This window comes from Tamandua tetradactyla, chromosome 6 (genome assembly GCF_023851605.1).
Source record: "Tamandua tetradactyla isolate mTamTet1 chromosome 6, mTamTet1.pri, whole genome shotgun sequence".
NCBI classification, from domain to species: Eukaryota; Metazoa; Chordata; class Mammalia; order Pilosa; family Myrmecophagidae; genus Tamandua; species Tamandua tetradactyla.
This window is the reverse complement of record NC_135332.1, coordinates 56,573,242-56,593,485: the sequence shown is the minus strand read 5'-3', so window position 1 is coordinate 56,593,485 and position 20,244 is coordinate 56,573,242. Positions and strand designations below refer to the sequence as shown.

The window sequence follows — 20,244 nt, the reverse complement described above, 5'->3', positions numbered from 1 at the left end:
CTTGGCCGGACAGCTTGGAGCTTTCATTGATTCACTCACCAGATCCTCACAGCTTCTACCAAACAAAGGAAGCTCCTGAACTTGAAGGGGTTGAAGGAATGAGTCCCCTAGCCAGCTTTTGGAATGCTTGGGTCTCTTCCTCAGTAACCTCCATGGAGGGAACCTCTGAGTGTGGCCTGCACACCTCCAGTCACAGGAGGCTGCTCCCACAGGATAGATCGTCCATCCTCAGGCAGCTCTAAGTACTAGAAAGTCCTTCCTTTAATTGTACCTGCCTGCCCATTCCATCTTTTCTCATGGTCTTGCTGTGCTCCAAACCAATGGCTTCCTGCTTCTAGAAGGCGCTTAGGGCCCTTGCACTTGCTGTTCCCCTGGGAGAGGAATACTCTTCCTCCTCATTTCCTGTGCCCCCTCATCCACCCAACAGCCACAGCTTCTACATAGAGCTGTCCCCTTGGGTCCTGCAAGACTCAGAACAGATGGCATCTCAGAGAGGCCGTTCCCTCTTCCAGAGTCCCCACACATCCTCTTTATCTCCGTGCCCTGTACTGATGTGTTCAGCAATCTGATCATCTTGGGAAATGTTCTTGTCTACTTGTCTGCATTGTCAATGTCTGTCTCTCCCACAAGAACGTGTGCCCCATGGAGGCAGGACCTTTATGACCTCAGGGATGGACACAGAAATGGGTCTCACGGACAGCTGTGAAAAAAAAGAAGGGCAGGCAGGAGTGTCCAGCCTACGGTCCGAGTCCCTTCAGCAGCCTGTGCTGCCATTCAAAAGGAACATCTGACACAGTGTCCAGCACATGGAAAGTGCTCAATCCCTGTCCTCCCAAGGAATGAGTAGACAGACACTCCTCTTAGAGTCTGAACTTCAGAAGAGCAGGACTTTACCTTCCCTTGCTTTCCGAAGCACTACAGTCCCCAAGATGCAAGCATTTGTTGCTTATTTGTTCTGGTAAACCTAAAACATGGTGCTATACCCAAGCTTCTAGTCCGCTGAAACCCATCGGAAGGCATTGCTCCCCTCGTCAGCTGTCCAGGCACAGACAGGACTGGGGCACAAAACAGAAGAGTTCGCCTTTATCTCTGTGAAATGGAATCTACTAGACGGTCCTAGGATCCAGCCTCCAGGTCATGTCCCCCTCCTTCCCCGCGCTATCCCCAGCCTTCCTCACCCAAGTCTCGAGAAACACGTGAGTGGGACTCAGCCAACAACAGCCCCATTCGCCAGCCTCCTTAGCTGTGCCACCTCCCCCCCACCACCACCCCACTTCTCCAGCCCACATTTCTCTGTGTTACCTGCAAGGCTTTGATGGGAAGAAAGGAATAAATTCTTGCTTATTCCTTAACAGAAACCTGTTTCCCGCTCCACCGCCCCCAATCTACCTTTTAGTCTAGAATATTCATCAGAAAAGCAAATACACTTCCCCCAAGAGGGTGGGTTCTCAGGGAATTCACTCACTGCTGCTAATCAACCCCCTCTTCCTTTCCTAAGTGGCCCTAAACCAACTATTTAATGACAGACTCTGAAACTTGACCAGGCTTGATGCCAAGTCCACTTATTTATGGTTCTTCCTTTCTGTAAAGACAAAGTTCACCTTCCTTGCCTCCCACCTTTGGACATAAACCTCTTTCTCTCAGAGGCCATGTGTGTACTGGTTGCCACTTACTAGCTGTTACTTAATCTCCATGTGACAGTTTCCTCGTCTGAAAAGTGGGGAGAACAACAGTACCTAGGTCACAGAATTGTTATGAAGATTACATCAAAATGTATTTCTGCAAAGCATTTACAACATGGCACGTAATGAGTGCTCGAACAATACTAATCATTAATACTCTTATCACAAAAATTAGTGTCATCACTGAGCTATGGTAGATGCCTTTTCAAGTCCCCTGGGATGCAGCCTCCCCAAGGAAGAAATCTGAAGTGCTTTCCAGTGATCCCATCCCCTCTTCTGACTGCTTTCCTTCTCTGACGACTCAGCTCTCTGCCTGTGATCCTGAAGCACATTCTTGCTCCTTGGCTCAGAAGAGGGGAGCAGCTCCGCTGGCCTCAGGCCACAGGCACCGGCAGCAGCCTCACTGCCTCTTCCCCCCTTGCCATGGTCTTGGTCCTGCCAGCCTTCCTGCGGACAAAGCCTGCATTCACATTAATTCCTCCCACACGTGTGCGATACCCGTTTAATGCACTCCTTGGGGCATGGCACCGAGCTCTGCTGTGGGTATAGAGAGAACGAGATGGAGAGGCCCTTGCCCCATAGAGCTTGCATCCCAATGGGAGACACAGACAGTGAACAAATAGACCAGGTAATGTCAGGTAGTGACAACAGCTTCGAAGAAAAGGAAAGGAGGTGTGGGGGAGCTACCTTGTTTCAGAAGATACATGGCTTTGCGTGTTGCCTGGGGCTCACTCAGACCACGTGCCCTTCACATTGTCTCACCAGTGCGCTCCCGGGGCAGCTACACCAACCTCTTTTGTCACACCCCGCGAGCATTCCAACTGGACACTCAGAATCCCATTTTTGCACACTTCCCAGAACTCTTGCCTCAGACTCTGGGGGCTTCTCTGACTTTTCTCTACATTATTTGACATCCCCCTTGCTGGGAGTCCATGGTACCTGTCTGACCACCCGTTATCTATAGCAGGCGTTCCCAGGAGGCCGGGTCACCTTCCCCAGGGTTTCTGTCACTTCCACATCATCATCCAATTAATTCTTCCTCGTTGGCTAGGACAGGGTCAGGGTAGCTGTCCCCCTTGCTGCCTCCTGTACCTTCTGAAATCATCGATGAGACAAGAGTGGAGCAGATAGGTGGCTCTTAGCTGAACAGGACTCCTGGCAGATGTCTGGAGAGGTGAAGTCTCCCATCACCCCGGAACCCATGGTTTGCCTCCCAGATGATATCACACCCACCCCTCTTTCAGACAACTACTCCTGGAGGGAACACTTGTTGTTCTTAGTCGCTAGGGTGCTGCCAGTTTAGAGGCTGGTGCAGGGAGGCTTTCATGGGGAAGGGAAGAAGATGAGGGTCAGGCAGCAGAGGCCCTGGGAAGAGGTCCTGTGGCAGCAGCAGGGCCACCCCAGATATCTCTGCCAAGGCCGCTAACCCTGGGCACACTTGTCCACAGAGATGGAGGAAAAGTGGGTGAGGGCATAGGGACAGGGACAGGCGTCAGGAAAGGCCTTCCATTCCCCACCCTTATCGGCACTCAGGATCACAGCTGGATCCTCTGACATGGGAGGGGGAGACAAGGAAAGTGGGCTGGCTCCATCCAGAGCAAAGCTGGGGTGCCCGGGTCATTGGCCAGCCAGTCTCCTCTCAAAAAGATACCAGCTATTTTAGAGCAGCTAGATAGTAAAAGCCTAAAATTGTGAAATTGTAACCCATGTCAAACTCTGAAATATGTTCTACAACTAATTGTGGTACCATGCTTTGAAATTTATAGCTTTTTTGCATATATGTTATTTTTCACCAAAAAAAAAGAAGGAAAAACAGTCGATGGTGATGATAAAAAAAAAAAAACATATATTTAAGCCCTCTAGCCACCTCTATTCTGGATCATCTAGAAGGAAAAATATGAGAGGGTCATAGGGTAGCCCATGACAAACTCTGGGATCTGTCCTGTAACCACTTATTGAAAAGTGCTTTGAAAACTATTGCCTTTTTATTTCTTTGCTTTGTATCTATGTTATACCGCACAATAAAAAAAAAAGTTAAAAAAGGAAAAAGAAACCAGCTGATCTCCAGGGTCTCTGACATCTCCACAGGCGTCGCTTCACTTAAAACTCACGAGCTTCCTGACAGAAGGCGGGGTAAGGACGATGGGAGTCATTTTACAGAGGGGGAAACAGAGGCAAAGCAAGTTAACCCAAATCATTCAATGCCTTCTAGGCTGGACGAGCACCCAGGCCGGCAAACCCTTTCCAGAACCCAGGGAGGCCTCTCCTCCACTGGCAAGTGTGGGTTTGTGGACCAGTGTGGGTCCACCTGGGGGAGCCTGGGAAAGATACCACTTCCCAGACCCTGGCCATAGAATAAAGGGCAGGGCAGTGGGCCCCTATACCTGGAGGGAGACGCGAGGTCAGCACGGCCGAGGATGCGATGCTGCTGCGGGGTGTAGAGCCACTGGAAGGCGGTCAGCGTCCTCTCCTCCATTCGGAACCGCCCCTCCTGCACGTACCTGTGAGCAGGACAGGAGAGAGTGAGGAGCCAGGCTCTGCAGAGCTCCTTTGGGCAGCTGGCCCTGCTGGCTGGAGAAGGCTAGCTGAGGGATCCCTGTCCCCGAAGATCCCATCTGCTCGGCTTCCAGAGAGCCCTACTTCCAGAGGACCACAACTAAAATACCCCAAAGTGGAGGCAACTCTAAGGAAGCAAGTTTCAATTGCACAGATGAAAAAGCTTTCCAAAAGTTAGTTGTCTGAATACAAAAGGAGCCACTTGGAAAATGGTGAGCTCCCCATCACTGGAAGTATGTGAGTCGAGGCCAATGGATGGGGATTCGAGCATCAGACAAGGGTCGGTCCTTCAAAAGCCCCACTACAGAGCAGAGAGGCTGAACGTCTGGATTGCACAGCAGGACAAACTGCTCTGGAGTGAAGTCAGGAGTCAGAGGTCAGGATTAGGTCTTTCAGGAACCTAAGAGGCCAGGCAAAGGGTCCCAGCCACCCACAGATGGGCAGTCAGCTCAGAGCAGGAATCGGGATGATGGACTGGGCAAGCTGAGCACGGAAGGACAGGTGGTGTCCCTCCCCCACTCTAGGCCTTCCCCCCACCCCAGTAAAACCACGAACCCGTTCATTAATTCACCATATATCAAGTGTCTGCAGTGATGAGCAAAACAGACAAGATCCCTTCCTTCCCGGAGCTTACAGTCCTGGGAGGAGAGAAACCATCTAATAATCATGAGTAAATACATCATTGCAAACAGACCTCTCATCCATCACTGGCGGGAATGTCGATCAGCACAACCTCTCTGGAGGACATCTTTGTCATCTGTCAAAATTACAAGTGCATTTCCCCTTTAGCTCAACATTCCCACTTCGGATAATTTATCTACAGATTCTCGCATGTGGACGAGGTTACACGTGGCATTCTATCTAATAGCAAAAGACTGAGAGCCCCCCATCAAGTAAGGACGGTTAAAGAATGATGGTATGTCCATATGATAAAACTGTGCAGCCATTTAAGAAATGTTTTTAAAAGAGGTGCTTTCCATGTGCTATCATGCAAAAATCCCCATGATAATACCATCAAGAGAAAAATTCAAGTGCAAAGCAGGATGTGACAGTAGGTGTATTTTATGTTGAGAGGGGACAGAGTATAAATTTATATTTACTTGTCTTTACAAAAAGAAATTCTAGAGATGGAAGAACTAATAAAAGTAGTTACCTGGGTGGGGAGAAGAGGAAACTTGGCTGGATGGGGGAATGAGAGAGGACTTTCTAACCATGTATTTTTTTTTAATACAGTAAAGGCATCACCTATTCCAAATGTTTGATTATTATGTCTGTGTGTAATTAGATATTGCTCTGATATTGCCCAATGGGGCACAGGTTGTTTGCTGGGGCAGAAGGCGTGGTGGCAGGAAATGTGCCAGCAGGGGGGCTGGCTTGGGCAAACCCCCAGAGACAGGAGGAAGCAGGGTGCTCTGAGGTTCTGAATGGAGGCAGAGTTGCTGGAGAGCAGGGGATACCGGGGCTGCTGGCCCCCACCTGCCTCCCTTCACTCTCCTGGACATGATCCAGTGGGCAAGGAAGATCCTTCTGGCTGCTGGGTGGAGAATGGCAAAGTGGCCAGGTTAGGTGCTATTGCAGGGGTCCAGGAGGAGACGGCGACGGCCTGGACAGGGAGATGATGTGGGGAATGGGAAGAAATGGGGAGATGCACAAGTGAGCTAAGGAGTTAGCATGGGCAGGACTTGGTGACGGGTGGGACATGGGCAAGGGCGAGACAGGCAGCAAGTTGCTCTCAAGTTCCTGATCAATGGAGGTGGCTGACTGTGGCGCCTTTTACACTGGCTGAGCAGGACAGGTCTGGGAAGGAAAATCCTTGACTCCAGTTTGGGATATGACCTTCTTCTGCGACCCGCTTCCTGTCCCAAGATGATGCCCCTCCTATAAAATGTGGCTCAAAATGGGACTCCTCCAGGAAGCCTGCCCTGATTAATCCCACCCTATTCTGACAAGGAGTTCCCCCATCTGTCCCCACCCATGGGATCCTTGGGATTCTTGCAATCTGTGGGGTAAACTGATAATACTGGTCCCTCCAAGGAGAGGAATCGAGTGGCTCTGGCACATCATAACTGCTTTAATGACTTTCAATTTGATCCATGTGAATATATTATGTTTTTAAGAAGTAAATATGTTTATATATATATATATATATATATATTAATTTAAGATGTCTGCTGATCATGAAGTCACAGGTTGTTAGGGCCATCTGGTCTGATAGCTTTTTTTTTTGGGGGGGGAGGGGTGCGGTCCATAATCCAGGAATTTAACTAGGTCTGCCACATGGAAGGCGAATATTCTACCACTGAACCACCCATGCACCCCTGTCAGCTTTATTTTAAAGATGAGGGTATGAGGCCCAGAGTGGGCACAGGGCTTGCCCAAAGAGGCTGGCAGAGGCAGGCCTGGCAGTGATGTCTCTGGACTTCACAAATAGGGCTGGCCTGACCCCACCCCCACCCCACCGAGGCACACACAGGCCCCCAGGACAAGGGAGCAGTAGGTCCACTCAGGAATCACCCCCACTACTGCCCCTCTCCTCACCCACCTCTCACCCCTGCTACCGTGGGGGGCACAAACAACCTCAGCCCCCTCTTCCATTCCATCTCCCAGAGGCAGTGCGAGGGACTGCCCTCCACTCAGCAACGTGCTGACCTGGCTTGGCAGGTGCCCTGACCTGGATTCCACCCACCAGCTGTGGGCGAGCAATTTTCCACTGTGAGTCCCAGTTTCCTCACCTATAAACTATGAGTAATAACAACACCCACGTAAAGATGGGTTGAGGATGAAACGAGACCATGCAGGGGAAGCCCCCGCCCGATGGTTGGGCTGTCTCCCCTTCCCACCATCCCTATTTCCTCCACCGTCACATGAGCAGGCCCGTTGGGCTTCATGGTGACAAACTCACCCCTGCATTCTCCCCTTGAAGAAAAAGAAATCAGGGAAGGGAAGTGAACTTGTCCAGGGGTGCACATGCTGGAAGTGGCCGAGGCCAGGCCTTCCTTGCACCCTCAGCCCCTGGCACTAGTCTCCTCCGAAGCAGTCCCCCCACACACACACGTACAATGCACACATCCTCTCCTGCCTCCATACCAGCCCCCACTTTCCCACACACCTCTTGCCAGCTCCTCCCTGCTCAGAAAGGTTAGTGGCTTCCCACTGCATATCAAACATATCCAAACTGCTCACCTTAGAAGTCAAAGCCTTCCGCACTGTTGGTCCCATTCCAGCTTTCCTGCCACTACATGCCGCTCCCTTCCATATTCCCTCACACGGATCCCTGCACTCCTGATCCGTTCATCCTTCTCCAAGCCCAGCCTGCCTTTCTTTCCCTCGGAGCCTCTGCTCAGCCCATGCTCTTGGCTGAAGTGCCCTCCCCCTCCATCTCTGTCTCAAACTTGCCCATCCAGCCCCAACTGCTCAAGCCACACTGCCTCCAAGAATCTGTCCCCAATTCCCCAGCCGGAATCCCAGTCCGTTCCAAGGTCCTCAGGATGTTTTGCCTATTAACCCTGATCACTTCTCTCTGCTTGCCCATATGCCAGTTATTTATGTGCCTGCCTGTCTCCCCGCTAGAGTGCAAAGGCTATGTCTGATTCCCCTCTGAAATCCCTGCAACATCTTCTCACAGCCTTCTGGTCGACAGAGCCAGCCCGCCGTAAAAATCACAACAGCAGCAGTGATGGACTCATTACTTCCTTGGGAAGCTTCTTTCACAGACTGCTCTGAAGCAGATTATCTCCACTAATGAATCCAACTTATTAACTTAATAAATGGCTTGTTGAATTGGACTGCATTGAATGTAAGGAAAAACAAAAGGCCACCCATCCCCAAACATCCTCCCTATTAGCCAGCCATAAATCTGAAATGCCATTGAACAATACACTGAAGGAGATCAAATACTGCAGAGGGCCAGCCTTTTAAACTGTTATCAGCCATTAACACTATAGCGAAAACTAGTTTCTCAAATTGTTCTTCCATAAAGTAGAAGTCAAGAGAACAAGGACATTTTGAAAGGGAATTAGAAGAGGAAGGATAGGAGCTACTATAGTCTGGGAGATTACAGTCCATCAATAAAAAAGAAAAGGGTCGGACACTTTGCAGGCTGTACCTGTTTTTTTCCGCTAATCCTTTCAACAACACTGGAGGAGGCCAAGCAGTCATAATTCTCCCCCTTCTTAGGTAAGGAAACTGAGATCTCCCCCGAGTGGAGAAGTGATTTGGCCCAGATTACAGAAGCCTGTCACAATCGAGTCAGGACTCCAACTTCCAGTCCAGTCTTCTTTCCAGAGGACAAGCTCACAGAGGCCAAAGGAAAGACTCACACATGAGACATACAATAAAAGCTGCAGGCAACCTGGGTTGCCAGCGGTTCTGAGCTGTACCATGAAAAGCCTAAACACAATGTTCTGGAGAATTTCCCTACTACCTTATCCGCCTGCCAGTCCCCTCCCAGTCTTCTCTGCCCTTACTTCCCAAGACCAGTTTCCACGTTCCACCTTTAAAGGACTGATGCAGTGAGGAACACGTAGTGAATGCACCATTGGCTGACCAGCATTCAGCACCCCCTCCTTCTGAAAATAGCCCCTTGGATTTATTTTGGCACCAGCCTAATCCCATTCTCAGCCAAACCGCTTTGGGTGGGACTGACTTCAACTCCCGGCTCCAAGTTGTGCCAAATAAGTTCTTCCACTGGCCAGAGTGATTGATCAGAGACAGACACGTGACTTAAGTTAAGCTAATCAGAGTGAAATTCCAAACTTGCAATAGAAAAGTTGGGGCTTGGCTCTTTCTTCATTGGACTGGGGGGGTGGATATATGAGGCCTGAGATGGCTGCCACAATTTTACTTCCCCAAGTAAATTTGGGGATGATAAATCCAATCCAAAAAAGACGGAGCCTGGAAGTTAGTTCTTTGAACTCTGAATCAAACCATGTTTGAAGCCATTCCCCCACACAGTTCAGTGAAATGAGCCCATAAATTCTAAATTCCTTTTCTTTGGGGCGTGGGGGGTAGGTGGTCCGTTTTCTTTCACCAGTAATTATTTGGTATCTCTGAGGCCAATATTGCTATCAAATAGAAGAGCCAATTGCCTAGTGGAAGCTGTAAAGCTCTTGTTCCCCACAAACTCCTCTGCTGAGTGTTATTCCCTGCTCAAGAACATTCAATGACTACCACTGTTCACCAAATTAATATTAATTCTTTGGCTCGGCATTCAAGCTCCATCATGACTTGGCTCTCTTATGCCCTATTTCCTTGCTCTCTTACAGAATTCCAATCTCCCAGTCAATCCCATCAGCTTGTATTGTTCCAAACACATTCTGTGCTTTCCAGCCTCCATGTGTCTTCCCTACCTTAGAATGTCCCATCCCACCCCATCTCTGTCTGCCAAAATGCTATCCTTCCAGAAGGTTTTTAAATAAACCGACATTCAAAATACATATATCTCATGTATAAAAACAGATGACAAACTTGGAGAAAATATTTGCAACATAAAAACAAAGTACTGTGCATACTTGGCACCCAGATCTTAATTTCTAACACCCTTCTCCAATAAAGGCAACCAAGCATCATTGAAGTAATGGCTGATTCTAGGACTGGAGCAGGAAACATACATGATGCACCGGGAACATCCTGCAGTACCAGAAGGTAAGGAAGTGTTAAAAACAAAAAAACACAATGATGGAGGTATGTCAAAGGGACATAGAAGCCAGCTGAAAGAGCTCCCAATGGGCAAAGCTTGAACAATTGAGCAAGAAAATAAAGTGGCACTGAATTATAATTCAAGGTAGAAAATAAATATTTATGAATAAGGAGAACAAACCTGGAGGCTTCACATTGCCAAAATTCAAATTTTACTATAAGGTTTCAGTAATCAAGATAGTGTGGTACTGGCACAAGGACGGCCATATAGATGAAAGGAAAAGAACTGAGAGCCCAAAAATAAACCGAACATTTATAGTCAATTGATTTTTAACAAAGGTGCCAAGACAATTCAATAAGGAAAGAATAATCTTTTCAATAAATGGGGCTGGGACAGCAAATTGATGCCTTTACTCATACTTTATATAGTAATTAACTGAAAATGGATCAAAGGTAATAAAATAAAGACATCCATGAAAAAAATAAAATAACAATAATAGGTCAAAGAATATGGGGGAAAAATACCCCTACATAAACTATGGACAGTAGTTCTAGTAATACTTTAATAGTCATTCACCAATTATAACAAAGCAACTACTGTTACAAAATAGTAGAATTACAAAAAAAAAGGTGCTATCATCAATTGCAACAGATTTTCCACACCAAGGCAAGTGTTGGTGGGTGGTAGTATATGGGAATCCTGTATTTTATGCATGATTATTCTGTAAGCCCACAACTTCTCTAATGAAAAGTTTTTATGGATCAAATGCAAATGTTCTGAGAGGTGATCATGGTGATGAATATACAACTATGTGATGATATTGTGAGTTATTGTTTATATACCAAGAACGGAATGATCATATGGTAAGAATGTTCGTGTTTGTATGTTGTTATATTTTTTAAAAAATTAAAAATTTAAAAAAAAAGGATCAAAGACCTAAACGTGAGGGCTAAAACTACAAAACTCTTAGACATAAATCTTCATGACTTGAGACCAGGCAATGGGTCGATACGCACAAGAAAACATATTCGACTTCAATGAATAAGTAAATACACAAGGAAAAGAGATAAATCTGTGCAGAACAATTCCAAACAATTTACAGAAAAACCATGCCCTCAAGTAAGCCCATCATAACTCCTCACTCCTTAAGTGTGAACTGCACACAGTAGCTTCCTTCCAAAGAGAACAGTATGGAAGGGAGGGAGGGTGATAAAAGAGTGACTTTAGAACGGAGAAACCTGACAAACACCACCTCAGCTAGGAGGTCAAGGTCAACATCAACAGTGATAAGTCACATTCCTTGATATGAAGTGATGAGAAGGGCATTTTGTCTCTGGGATCTTCCTCCAAATAAGTCCTAACTCCAATCCAATCACGAGAAAAAACATCAGGCAAATTCTAACTGAGAACATTCTATAAAATACCAAAAGCACTCCTGATAATTGTCAAGGTTATCAAAAACAAGGACAGCCTAAAAAGTTGTCACAACCAAGAGAAATCCAAGGAGTCTAGACGACTAAACGTAATGTGGAATCCTGGATGGGATTCTGGAACAAATAAATATTAGGTAAAAACTAAGGAAATCTGAATAACGTATGGACTTCAGTTAGTTATAATGTAGTAATATAATCCATGAGTTGTAACAAGTACACCACACCAATTTAAGATATTAAAAATAAGAGAAACTTGGTGCAGAGCATATAACTTTTCTGTAAATCTAAAACTATTTTATAAAATAAAGTTAACTACAGGGCAGGCCACGGTGGCTCAGCAGGCAGAGTTCTCGCCTGCCATGTCGGAGACTTGGGTTCAATTCCCAGTGCCTGCACATGCAAAAAAAAAAAAAAAAGTTAATTACAAAAAATAAAATGACTAATTCTTGGAAATAAAGGGCTTTTACAGATCAATATGAAAAATACCTAATGAACACAATAGGAAATAAAAAGCAAAGGAATAAATGAGTAATTTTTGAAATAGAGATTCAAATGCCCAATAAACATGAAAAAAGTGCTCAACTTCTCTGATAAGTAAAGAAATGAAAATGAAAAACAACAATAAGAGACCATTTTCATTGCTGACCCTGGCAAATATTTAAAAGTCTAATAATTCCCAGTGTAAGCAAAATTGTAGGGAAACTGGCATCACACACACCATTAAAGATAATCGAAAACTATACAATTCTTTTGAAGGTCAGGTTGGAAGCATCTTGTACTATGTGCCCATGTTTTCACCCTGCAATTTAACTTTGAAGAATATATCCAACCACAAGCATGCAGGGATATTGGTTCAAGGGTGTTCACTGCAGCTATGTTTATAATATCAAGTTATTCAAAACACATTAAATGGTCATCAACAGAGTCTACGTAAATAAATCGTGGTACAAAGTTGGGATGAAATATTCTGCAGCCAATTAAAAGAATGTAGCTGTTCTAGTTTGTTAGCTGCTGGAATGCTATATACCAGAAACGGAATGGCTTTTAAAAAGAGGGATTTAATAAGTTGTTTGTTTACAGTTCTAAGGCCGAGGAAATGTCCCAGTTAAAACAAGTCTATAGAAATGTCCAATCGAAGGCATCCAGGGAAAGATAACTTGATTCAAGAAGACCGATGAAGTTCAGGGTTTCTCTCTCAAGTGAGAAGGCACATGGTGAACACAGTCACGGTTTCTCCCTCGGCTAGAGATGGTGAACACAGTGTCACCTGCTAGCTTTCTCTCCTGGCTTCCTGTTTCATGAAGCTCCCCTGGAGGTGTTTTCCTTCTTCACCTCCAAAGCGATGGCTGGTGGACTCTGTGCTTCATGGTGCTGTAGCATTTCTGCTCTCTCTGAATCTCTTTCATTCTCCAAAATGTTTCCTCTTTCATAGGACTGCAGAAATTTATTAAGACCAACCCAAATGGGTAGAGACATGTTGTCACCTAATCCAGCTTAACAACCACTCTTGATTAAAACACATCTCCAGGGAGATGATCTGATTACAGTTTCGAACATACAGTATTGAATAAGGATTATTCTACCTTTACAAAATGAGATTCTGATTAAAACATGGCTTTCCTAGGGGACATACATCCTTTCAAGCCAGCACAGCACTCTGTGCCCCTTTTTAGCCACTTCACATAGCTTTAGCCTTTAGCCTCTGGGCCATTTCTCAGCTTCCTCTCCTGGACTCTGAACCACACCATAAAGAAACTGGTCCATCCACAGGGACCAGCACGGGTCCTAGCACATAGTAGGATGGCCCCAAAACTCATCCATACTTAATAGCTTGGGCTAATGACTTCAGTCAGGTTCTGATTTAATTTTTGGTAGTTTAGAGAGAGTTTAGGGAAGGAAGGCTCAAAGAAAAAGGGTTATTCTAAAGTATAAGTGAAACATCCGTTGTTTTTGTTGCCAAATGGCCATTCACTGCCCTCTCCCCCATTCAAAGTTCTGTAGTTTGGCTGGAGCTGATCCAAGCACCCAGCTTCCGGGGTAGGCACATGAGTCGGCCTGACCAATCAGATCTGACCTATTCATCCTTCTGACTAAGGTGATTGGCTCAGGAATGGGTATGTGATCCAAGTCAAGCCAATGAGATGACATTCTGAGACTTTGGCTGGAACCACTACAAAAAGAAAGTGCTCATTCCATGGGGGTTGCTAACCTGGAAGGCTGCCTGTCGCTGCTGATGACCACCTTGCCTCCACAGTACAAAGACAGAGGGAGAGGGCTGGGACATTATCTGGTGACATTGAGTGCCTGAATCCAGTTATACCTGCAACTGAAGAGTTTTGTAGAGTTTCCAGTTCTGTGAGCCAATAAATTCCCTTTTTCTTTTAAGCCAGATACAGTTGATTTCCACCACTTGCAAGTGAGAGAAACTAACTCATCCAAAGGGAAAACACTCGGATTGAACTGGAAATCCTGGGGCCAGGGGTCAAGGCTGACCAGGTCAGGAGCATGCAACGGAATTCAGAAGGTATTTTGCCCTCAAGGACACTGCCAGCCAGGCTATCCAGCCATTCAAGTCATGTCTTCAGGACCTTCTCAAACAGATGACCCAAAACCTAAGCAGGACATTAACAATGATTCATATAGCATCAGATGCAACCCAGCCAGACAGTGCCACAGGCAGACTCAGAGCAGGAACTGGATTTGCTCTTCTGTGAGGTGACAGAAGAAATCACACTACAACAAACTACTCTGGGAGGGCCTGGGGTCCTGAGGTGGTGCCTCACTTTGAAGAAAGGGAGCTAAACAACTGCCTGCCCCCACCACCACCAGCAGCCCTTCAAACAGATGGACTCTCCTTTTATCTGCTTTATATATCAGAGTTTCATTTTGAGTGGCTGCACTGCTAAAAAATAAAAACAGCTGGAAACCTCTTGGCCCCTCCTACTCCAGGATCTTCTGACAATGTGGGTTTGGCTAGCATGGAAGGGTGGCCAGGCCAGGCCAGGGAGGGACCGTCCAAGTACCATTCAAAAAATAAGGATCAAAACAGAGAAGTAGTTGAGCCCCTGGGCAAGGTTTGGGTTCATACTGTGACTCTGTCACTTGCTTGCTGAGTGACCTTGACATCACTTTCCCTCTCTGAGTCTCAGTTTCCTCAAACATAAACTGGGGGTACTTCTACTTTCCCTTGAATCTGGCTGCCCAGTCCATTCTTAGCTCCTCCTTACCACCCAGCCACCAGGAAGTGCTCAGGAAGCCCAAGTTGCTTTTATTGATACTATTATTGTTGATATATATTCAGGCTGCAGAAGGTGCCTGGTGAGATGCGTCCCAAGACTGCAACTTCAGAGTTGCTCCCTGGCCCTAAAGTGGGTAGAGTGATTTCAGTGGGGTGGGGCCCTAGCCCTGTTTTCTGCTTTGAACCTTGGGCTCCTCCTACGGCGGCTGTGGGCTGAGTCGGCTGCCCCCATACTAGGTCCCGCCGAGCAGAGGTTAGACCCCTGGATGAAACAACCCCCAACATTCGGACAGTGGGGCTCTGAGCTGCGGAGACCCAGCCGGATGACTCCGCGGCGCTGCGTCTGAAATCTTCCCAGCCTGCAGCCCGGTAATCTGACACCGACAGGCTCTGATTCCCCAGTCCTGGCCGGACTGCGGTGGGGGGTAGGGGCAACTATCACCCACACAGGGACCTGTCCCTTATCCCCCATGCCCCGCCTCTGCACCCCATCCCGCAGTGCCCACTCCCCAGGGCCCTAGAGGACTGTGGCCTGTGCCCCTCAGAGCCCAAGTCATGCCCAGACCCCAGGAAGTAGGCGTGGGACCCCCCGCTGTACAAATGAAAAATCTGAGGTGGCGGGGAGGGGTGGGAGAAACCCCGTGGGTGAGCGTGTGGAAGGAGGACCGGGGACCCCAAAGCCTGATGTCCCGGGTAAGGTCCCGGGTCCCAGAGTCAACCTCGCCCGAGAGCCGCAGACCGGGCGGGGTGCTGCGGGGGTCTATGACTAGGCGGCCCGGTGTCTCTCCAAGTACCCAGCCCCGCAGCCTCAGCTCGGGAGGAAACTTCGGGCCCAGGCCCCGCTCCTTCCCGCACCGGGCCGCGTCTCCTCCTCAGAGCGCGCGGGTTCGCGCCCCGCACCAGGCCCCGCGGCCCCCCGTTGCCCACTCACCAGCGCACCAGCTGCCAGCGCTTCTCCCCCGGCGCCCGGCGGCCCGCCATGCCTCGCCCGCCCGGCCGCCCGCTCCCCGCGCGCTGCAGGGCCAGTGCCGAGGGCGCACCAGCCGCTCGCGGGGGGCAGCGCCGGGCCGGGTGGGCGGGGCCGGAGCGTGGCGGTGCGGGCCTGAGCTCGTGCCCGGCTCATCCCCGCGGAGCGGCCGCGGGGCCCCGCCCCTGGAGCCCGCGAGGCAGCGGCTGGTCGGGTTCACTTCCTTCTCCCGGACCTGGCGTAGCCACCCGTGCAGACGCGCCCCGCGTCTTTAGGAACTCTGGGTGGGGAGTCAAGCTACACAAGTTCTTCCCTTAGGGACTCGAGACGATTCACTTAATCCTCTGTGCTTCACTCCCTTACAACATCTGTTCTACCACCCAGAAAGTTATGCATTTAAAATATATATCGAAGTACTGTAAATGCCTAAAATAAATTGCTAAAATATTTAAAAGTGACAATAATTAAAACAGTTGGCAATGGCCCAGCACGGTGCCCAACCCTGGGAGATGCTGGCCAGGGCCGTCTTCCTTCCACTTCAGGATCTGTTTATTCTGGAGTTGGCTGGAGAAGGCAGAGACCAGTCTGGATCCAGCAACGCAGTCCAGGAGAAGTGTGCATCCCAATCCCAACTTGAAAGAGCTAGATTTCAGAAATGTTTAGGCATAAACATAGAGATTTCCTGACATAACACAGTGCCCTTCCGGTTTAGCTGCCTCCCATAACTGCCACACCCTTTAGTAAACAGGAGGGGAATTCCTGCGGGGAGCAGGGCAGACCGGTATGGGGATTCTGAGAGCTTACCTTCCCCTTCGGTACTGTAGGTCCTTGCCCAGAAACACTGGGAGGGCTTCCAGAGGAATCCAAACACTATTGACACTTGTCATCATATGTGTAAGGTGCCCTTGTCATTGTTCAACAAAAATCAAGATGACGTCAATTCTAAGAATCATCACCCAGCTTTCAATTATATCCCAACTAAAGAAGTGACAGAGGGTGGGTGAGGGTGGGTGAAATGGAACGAACGTAGAGCATCATATAAGAGAGAACAGGGAAGGAGATATGGACAGGGTGGGTTGACAACTTGTTTCTGACCCTTAAGTGAAGTACCCAGCGTGAAGCTAACGATTCCCTTTGACCATTCTTTCTTTTAGCTTCCCTAACAAAATTAGCATGGAGACCAAGGAAACAGAGTAGAAAGTCTCGTGTGTGTGTGTGTGTGTGTGTGTGTGTGTGTGTGTGTGTGTGTGTGTGTGTGTGTGAGAGAGAGAAATATATATATTCCAAAGTAGTGGAGAAATGGTGATGGAACGATTAGTTTACCATTGTGAGGTTGGGTAGCAAGGTCTCTATTTCATGCCACATAAATTCCAGATGGATTATAAATATGAGTGTATATGATATATAAAGAACTAAGTATATATAGGTAAGTATTGATATTATATTAAAGTAGGGACAGAGTTTTGAGGCATGATAATACCAATGGCAAAAGCTATAATTATAGAAAAAAATTATGGATTTGACTAAAATAAAAAAAATTTAAACTTCTGCATATCAAAAAACCATTAACAAAATTAAAAGGCAGGGCATGCCACGGTGGCTCAGTGACAACATTCTTGTCTGCCATGCTGGAGACCTGGATGCAATTCCTGGTGCCTGCCCACATAAAAACAAACAAACAAACAAATAAATCTCACTTGTCCTGCAGTATAATTTCTAAAAAAAAAAAAAAAATTAAAAGGCAAATGTCAAACTGGGGAAAAAAATCAGGAAAGGATTCATATCCTTAAAATACTAAAAGTTTTATTATAAAGGAATAAGAAATGATAACACTCCAATAGACAAATGGGTAAAGCACATGAACGAGCAATTAATGAAAGATGTAGAAATGGCTAATACATACATTCAAAAGGTTCAATTCTACTAGAAGTGACTTATTTAGAAATTTAGATGTGATACCATATTCCTACTTGTCAAATTTGGAAATGTTTGTCGACGTTTTTAATTATCTTACTCAGGGTTGGCATGGAGGAAGAACTGGGTAACCCCCGACCCATCGCTGATGGTCAGTACAAACTGGTTCATCCATTGAGGACAGCAATTTGATGGCATTATCAAAAAGGCTTCAAATATGCATGCCTTTTAACTCGGTGATTTCACTTTTTTGGAATTCTTCCTAAGTAGATCATTAGAAATGTGAAGAAAATTGTCTGTAGAAAATGTCCATTGCAGCACTGTTCATGATAGGGTAAAATTGCAAACAACAAAAAAGTCCAGGAAAGGATTAGTTAAGTAAAGAAGTATGTCCATAGAATGAGATATGCAGCTGCTAAGGAAGACTTTTATTGACATAAAAAAAAATCAAGATACATTTTGAAATGAAAAAATAGATTACCAAATAGAGCTTATATGTTAATATATATTTGCAGAAAAATCTGGAACATATAAAATAAGTGACATATCTTAGTGGATAAAGTTATGGTGATTTTTATTTTATTCCTTTCCTTATCCATATATTCTAATTTTCTAAGTAAACATACTATGTGCAATAAGAAAATAAACAATAGAAGTCATTTAAATGCTTAAGCTGCCAAGATGTTCATCACATTTTTGTTTGTAGGATAAAAATGTGGATACCACCTAATCATCAAAGGATAAGAAAATGGAGAGATACAGAAAATTACAGTTTATTCATATGAAACAACACTCTACAACAGAGAAATATTTAGTTACAGGAGAAAAACATTCATGCTGTTTGGTTGAGTGAAAAAGAAGACTACAATAATATTATGTATAATGTTCATATATACAAAGTAAAAAGACCAGAAAGCATATACCAAATGTTGAATTGTTATGACTAGAAGGTGTAAATATGGGTTATTTAATGACTATGTCATTGTTTCTCTAGAATTCCTAATTTTTCTACAATGCAGAACAGAGTGTGGTGGTATATGTTCTTTTCAGTGTTTTAAAAAAATTAAATATATAAAATGTCTGTGTACATATATTCACATAAATATACCCGTCCCCTGGGAGGAAAGACCAGAATTTGTTCATTACAGAGAACTTTGGGGAAAGAAATTAAGAATGAAAGAAGAAGAGGCTTTTATTTTTTTAAACATGAACATGTATTGTTTTTGCAAGTATTCTATAAGAATTATCTGGAGGGTGGGCCATGGTGGCTCAGCAGGTAAGAGTGCTTGTCTGCCATGCCCGAGGACCCGGGTTCGATTCCCGGTGCCTGCCCATGTTAAAAAAAAAAAGAATTATCTGGAGAGTATGAATATCATTCTGTATTTTCTGGATGTCAAGACTATGTACTCTATTTTCTTCATTAGAAACTTAAAAACAATTTTAGAAAATAATATTGTATTTCAAATAAATAAATAAAAGATAAAACCAACACAAACATCCAATAAGAGGTAGCAGAAATTGTGAAGACTATATAGAAACATAGAAAAATGGTATGATGCAATGTGGATGAAAAAAGTAGATACTTTGCAATGAAAATGACTATGCAAATCATTATGCTTATGAAAATACCAGAAGACAGTACACAAAAATAATACTGGTTGCATTAAGGCAGTAAGATTAAAGGTGCATTTTTGCTATTATTTTTCCTAACCTTTCTGAAGTGTAATTCTATTACTTCTCTACACCAAAAGGAACTGGCAAAAGAAAATGGTACATTGATGGCAAAACACAGAGCATCTTGCATAACAAAGCTAATGCAAAACCAGGGAAAGGGGGACCATGGTTGCATCAGATCACCAAAGATTTTTGGAGCCAGTAGTTTACGATCATGGAAACTGATCTGAAATTGAAGGAGGGGAACCTCTTGATCTCCTTTAAATGACTGGCAGATGGGCCGCTGAGCCCTTTGCCCTAGATGGATGTATGTATGGGCAGTGTTGAGGAAGAGGGAATATATCTGAGGCTGAAGTGTGGCCTAGTGTACTCACACACCCACACTCACACACACAGCTCATCTCCTATTGCCATGCTCGTGGTTTAGGAGTGATCAAAGACCCCAAATGTCAGAGCTGAAAGAGATTATAGGGACCATTTTGTCCGACCCAGACATGTCACCATGAAGGAAGGTGCAGCCGTGCCCAAATCTGGTCTTTCATTCAAAAGGTAAGCTGGTTTAGGGGCTTATTCACAGTAACTTCTGGCTTGGCTCTCTAGTCCCAGGGCTCCCCATCACATCACCCCTCTAACCACAGAATCTAAAGGGACCCAGACTGGGCTGTCTTTCAGGGTCGCAACCTGAGCTAAAGATACTCAGATAGTATGGCCCGAGGTACCAAGGACAGAGGCACAAGTATAGCCCAAGCTGGTGGGGGAAGTTGTGTCAGATAGCTCATCCCTCCAGCACCATTCCTTCCCCTTCTCAGTTTGTGCCCTAGGAAGCTGACATGGATAGACAGTATCAGTGGACCCCTTTAACTTCTGGCTTCTGTTTGGGGTTGGCTGGAGAAGGCTCCAGCAGGGAATTGGAAGGCAGGAGGAGAGTATGATTGGGGTATTTAATCAACTCCCTCCCTGCTGGGTCACTATGGGTGGCGTACATCCCCTTAAAGAAGGCCACTGCTCTTGCCCAGCAGCCCACTCCCCACAACTGTCCTTTCTGAGTTCCCATAGCTGCTTCTTTTTGTCCCTTCAGGCCTAGGATGGTACCAGCTCTGCCTCCTTTCATGCCCCAGAGTGCTGTTCTATCTTTTGTCTTT

The 20,244-nt window shown here is 46.1% G+C and overlaps 1 protein-coding gene across 1 annotated transcript in view; it reads right to left on the bottom strand.

The window, feature by feature from the left end:
• Positions 1-15,528, bottom strand: part of RAP1GAP2 (RAP1 GTPase activating protein 2) — a 232,699-nt gene extending 217,171 nt beyond the window's left edge. Inside the window, exons 1-2 of the mRNA XM_077165552.1 lie at positions 15,479-15,528; positions 4,067-4,183 (exon numbers count right to left, since the gene is read on the bottom strand). Of these exons, the coding sequence (XP_077021667.1) occupies positions 4,067-4,183; positions 15,479-15,528 (167 nt within the window). The remainder of the gene's footprint in view (positions 1-4,066; positions 4,184-15,478) is intronic.
• Between the last annotated feature and the right edge of the window lie 4,716 nt (positions 15,529-20,244).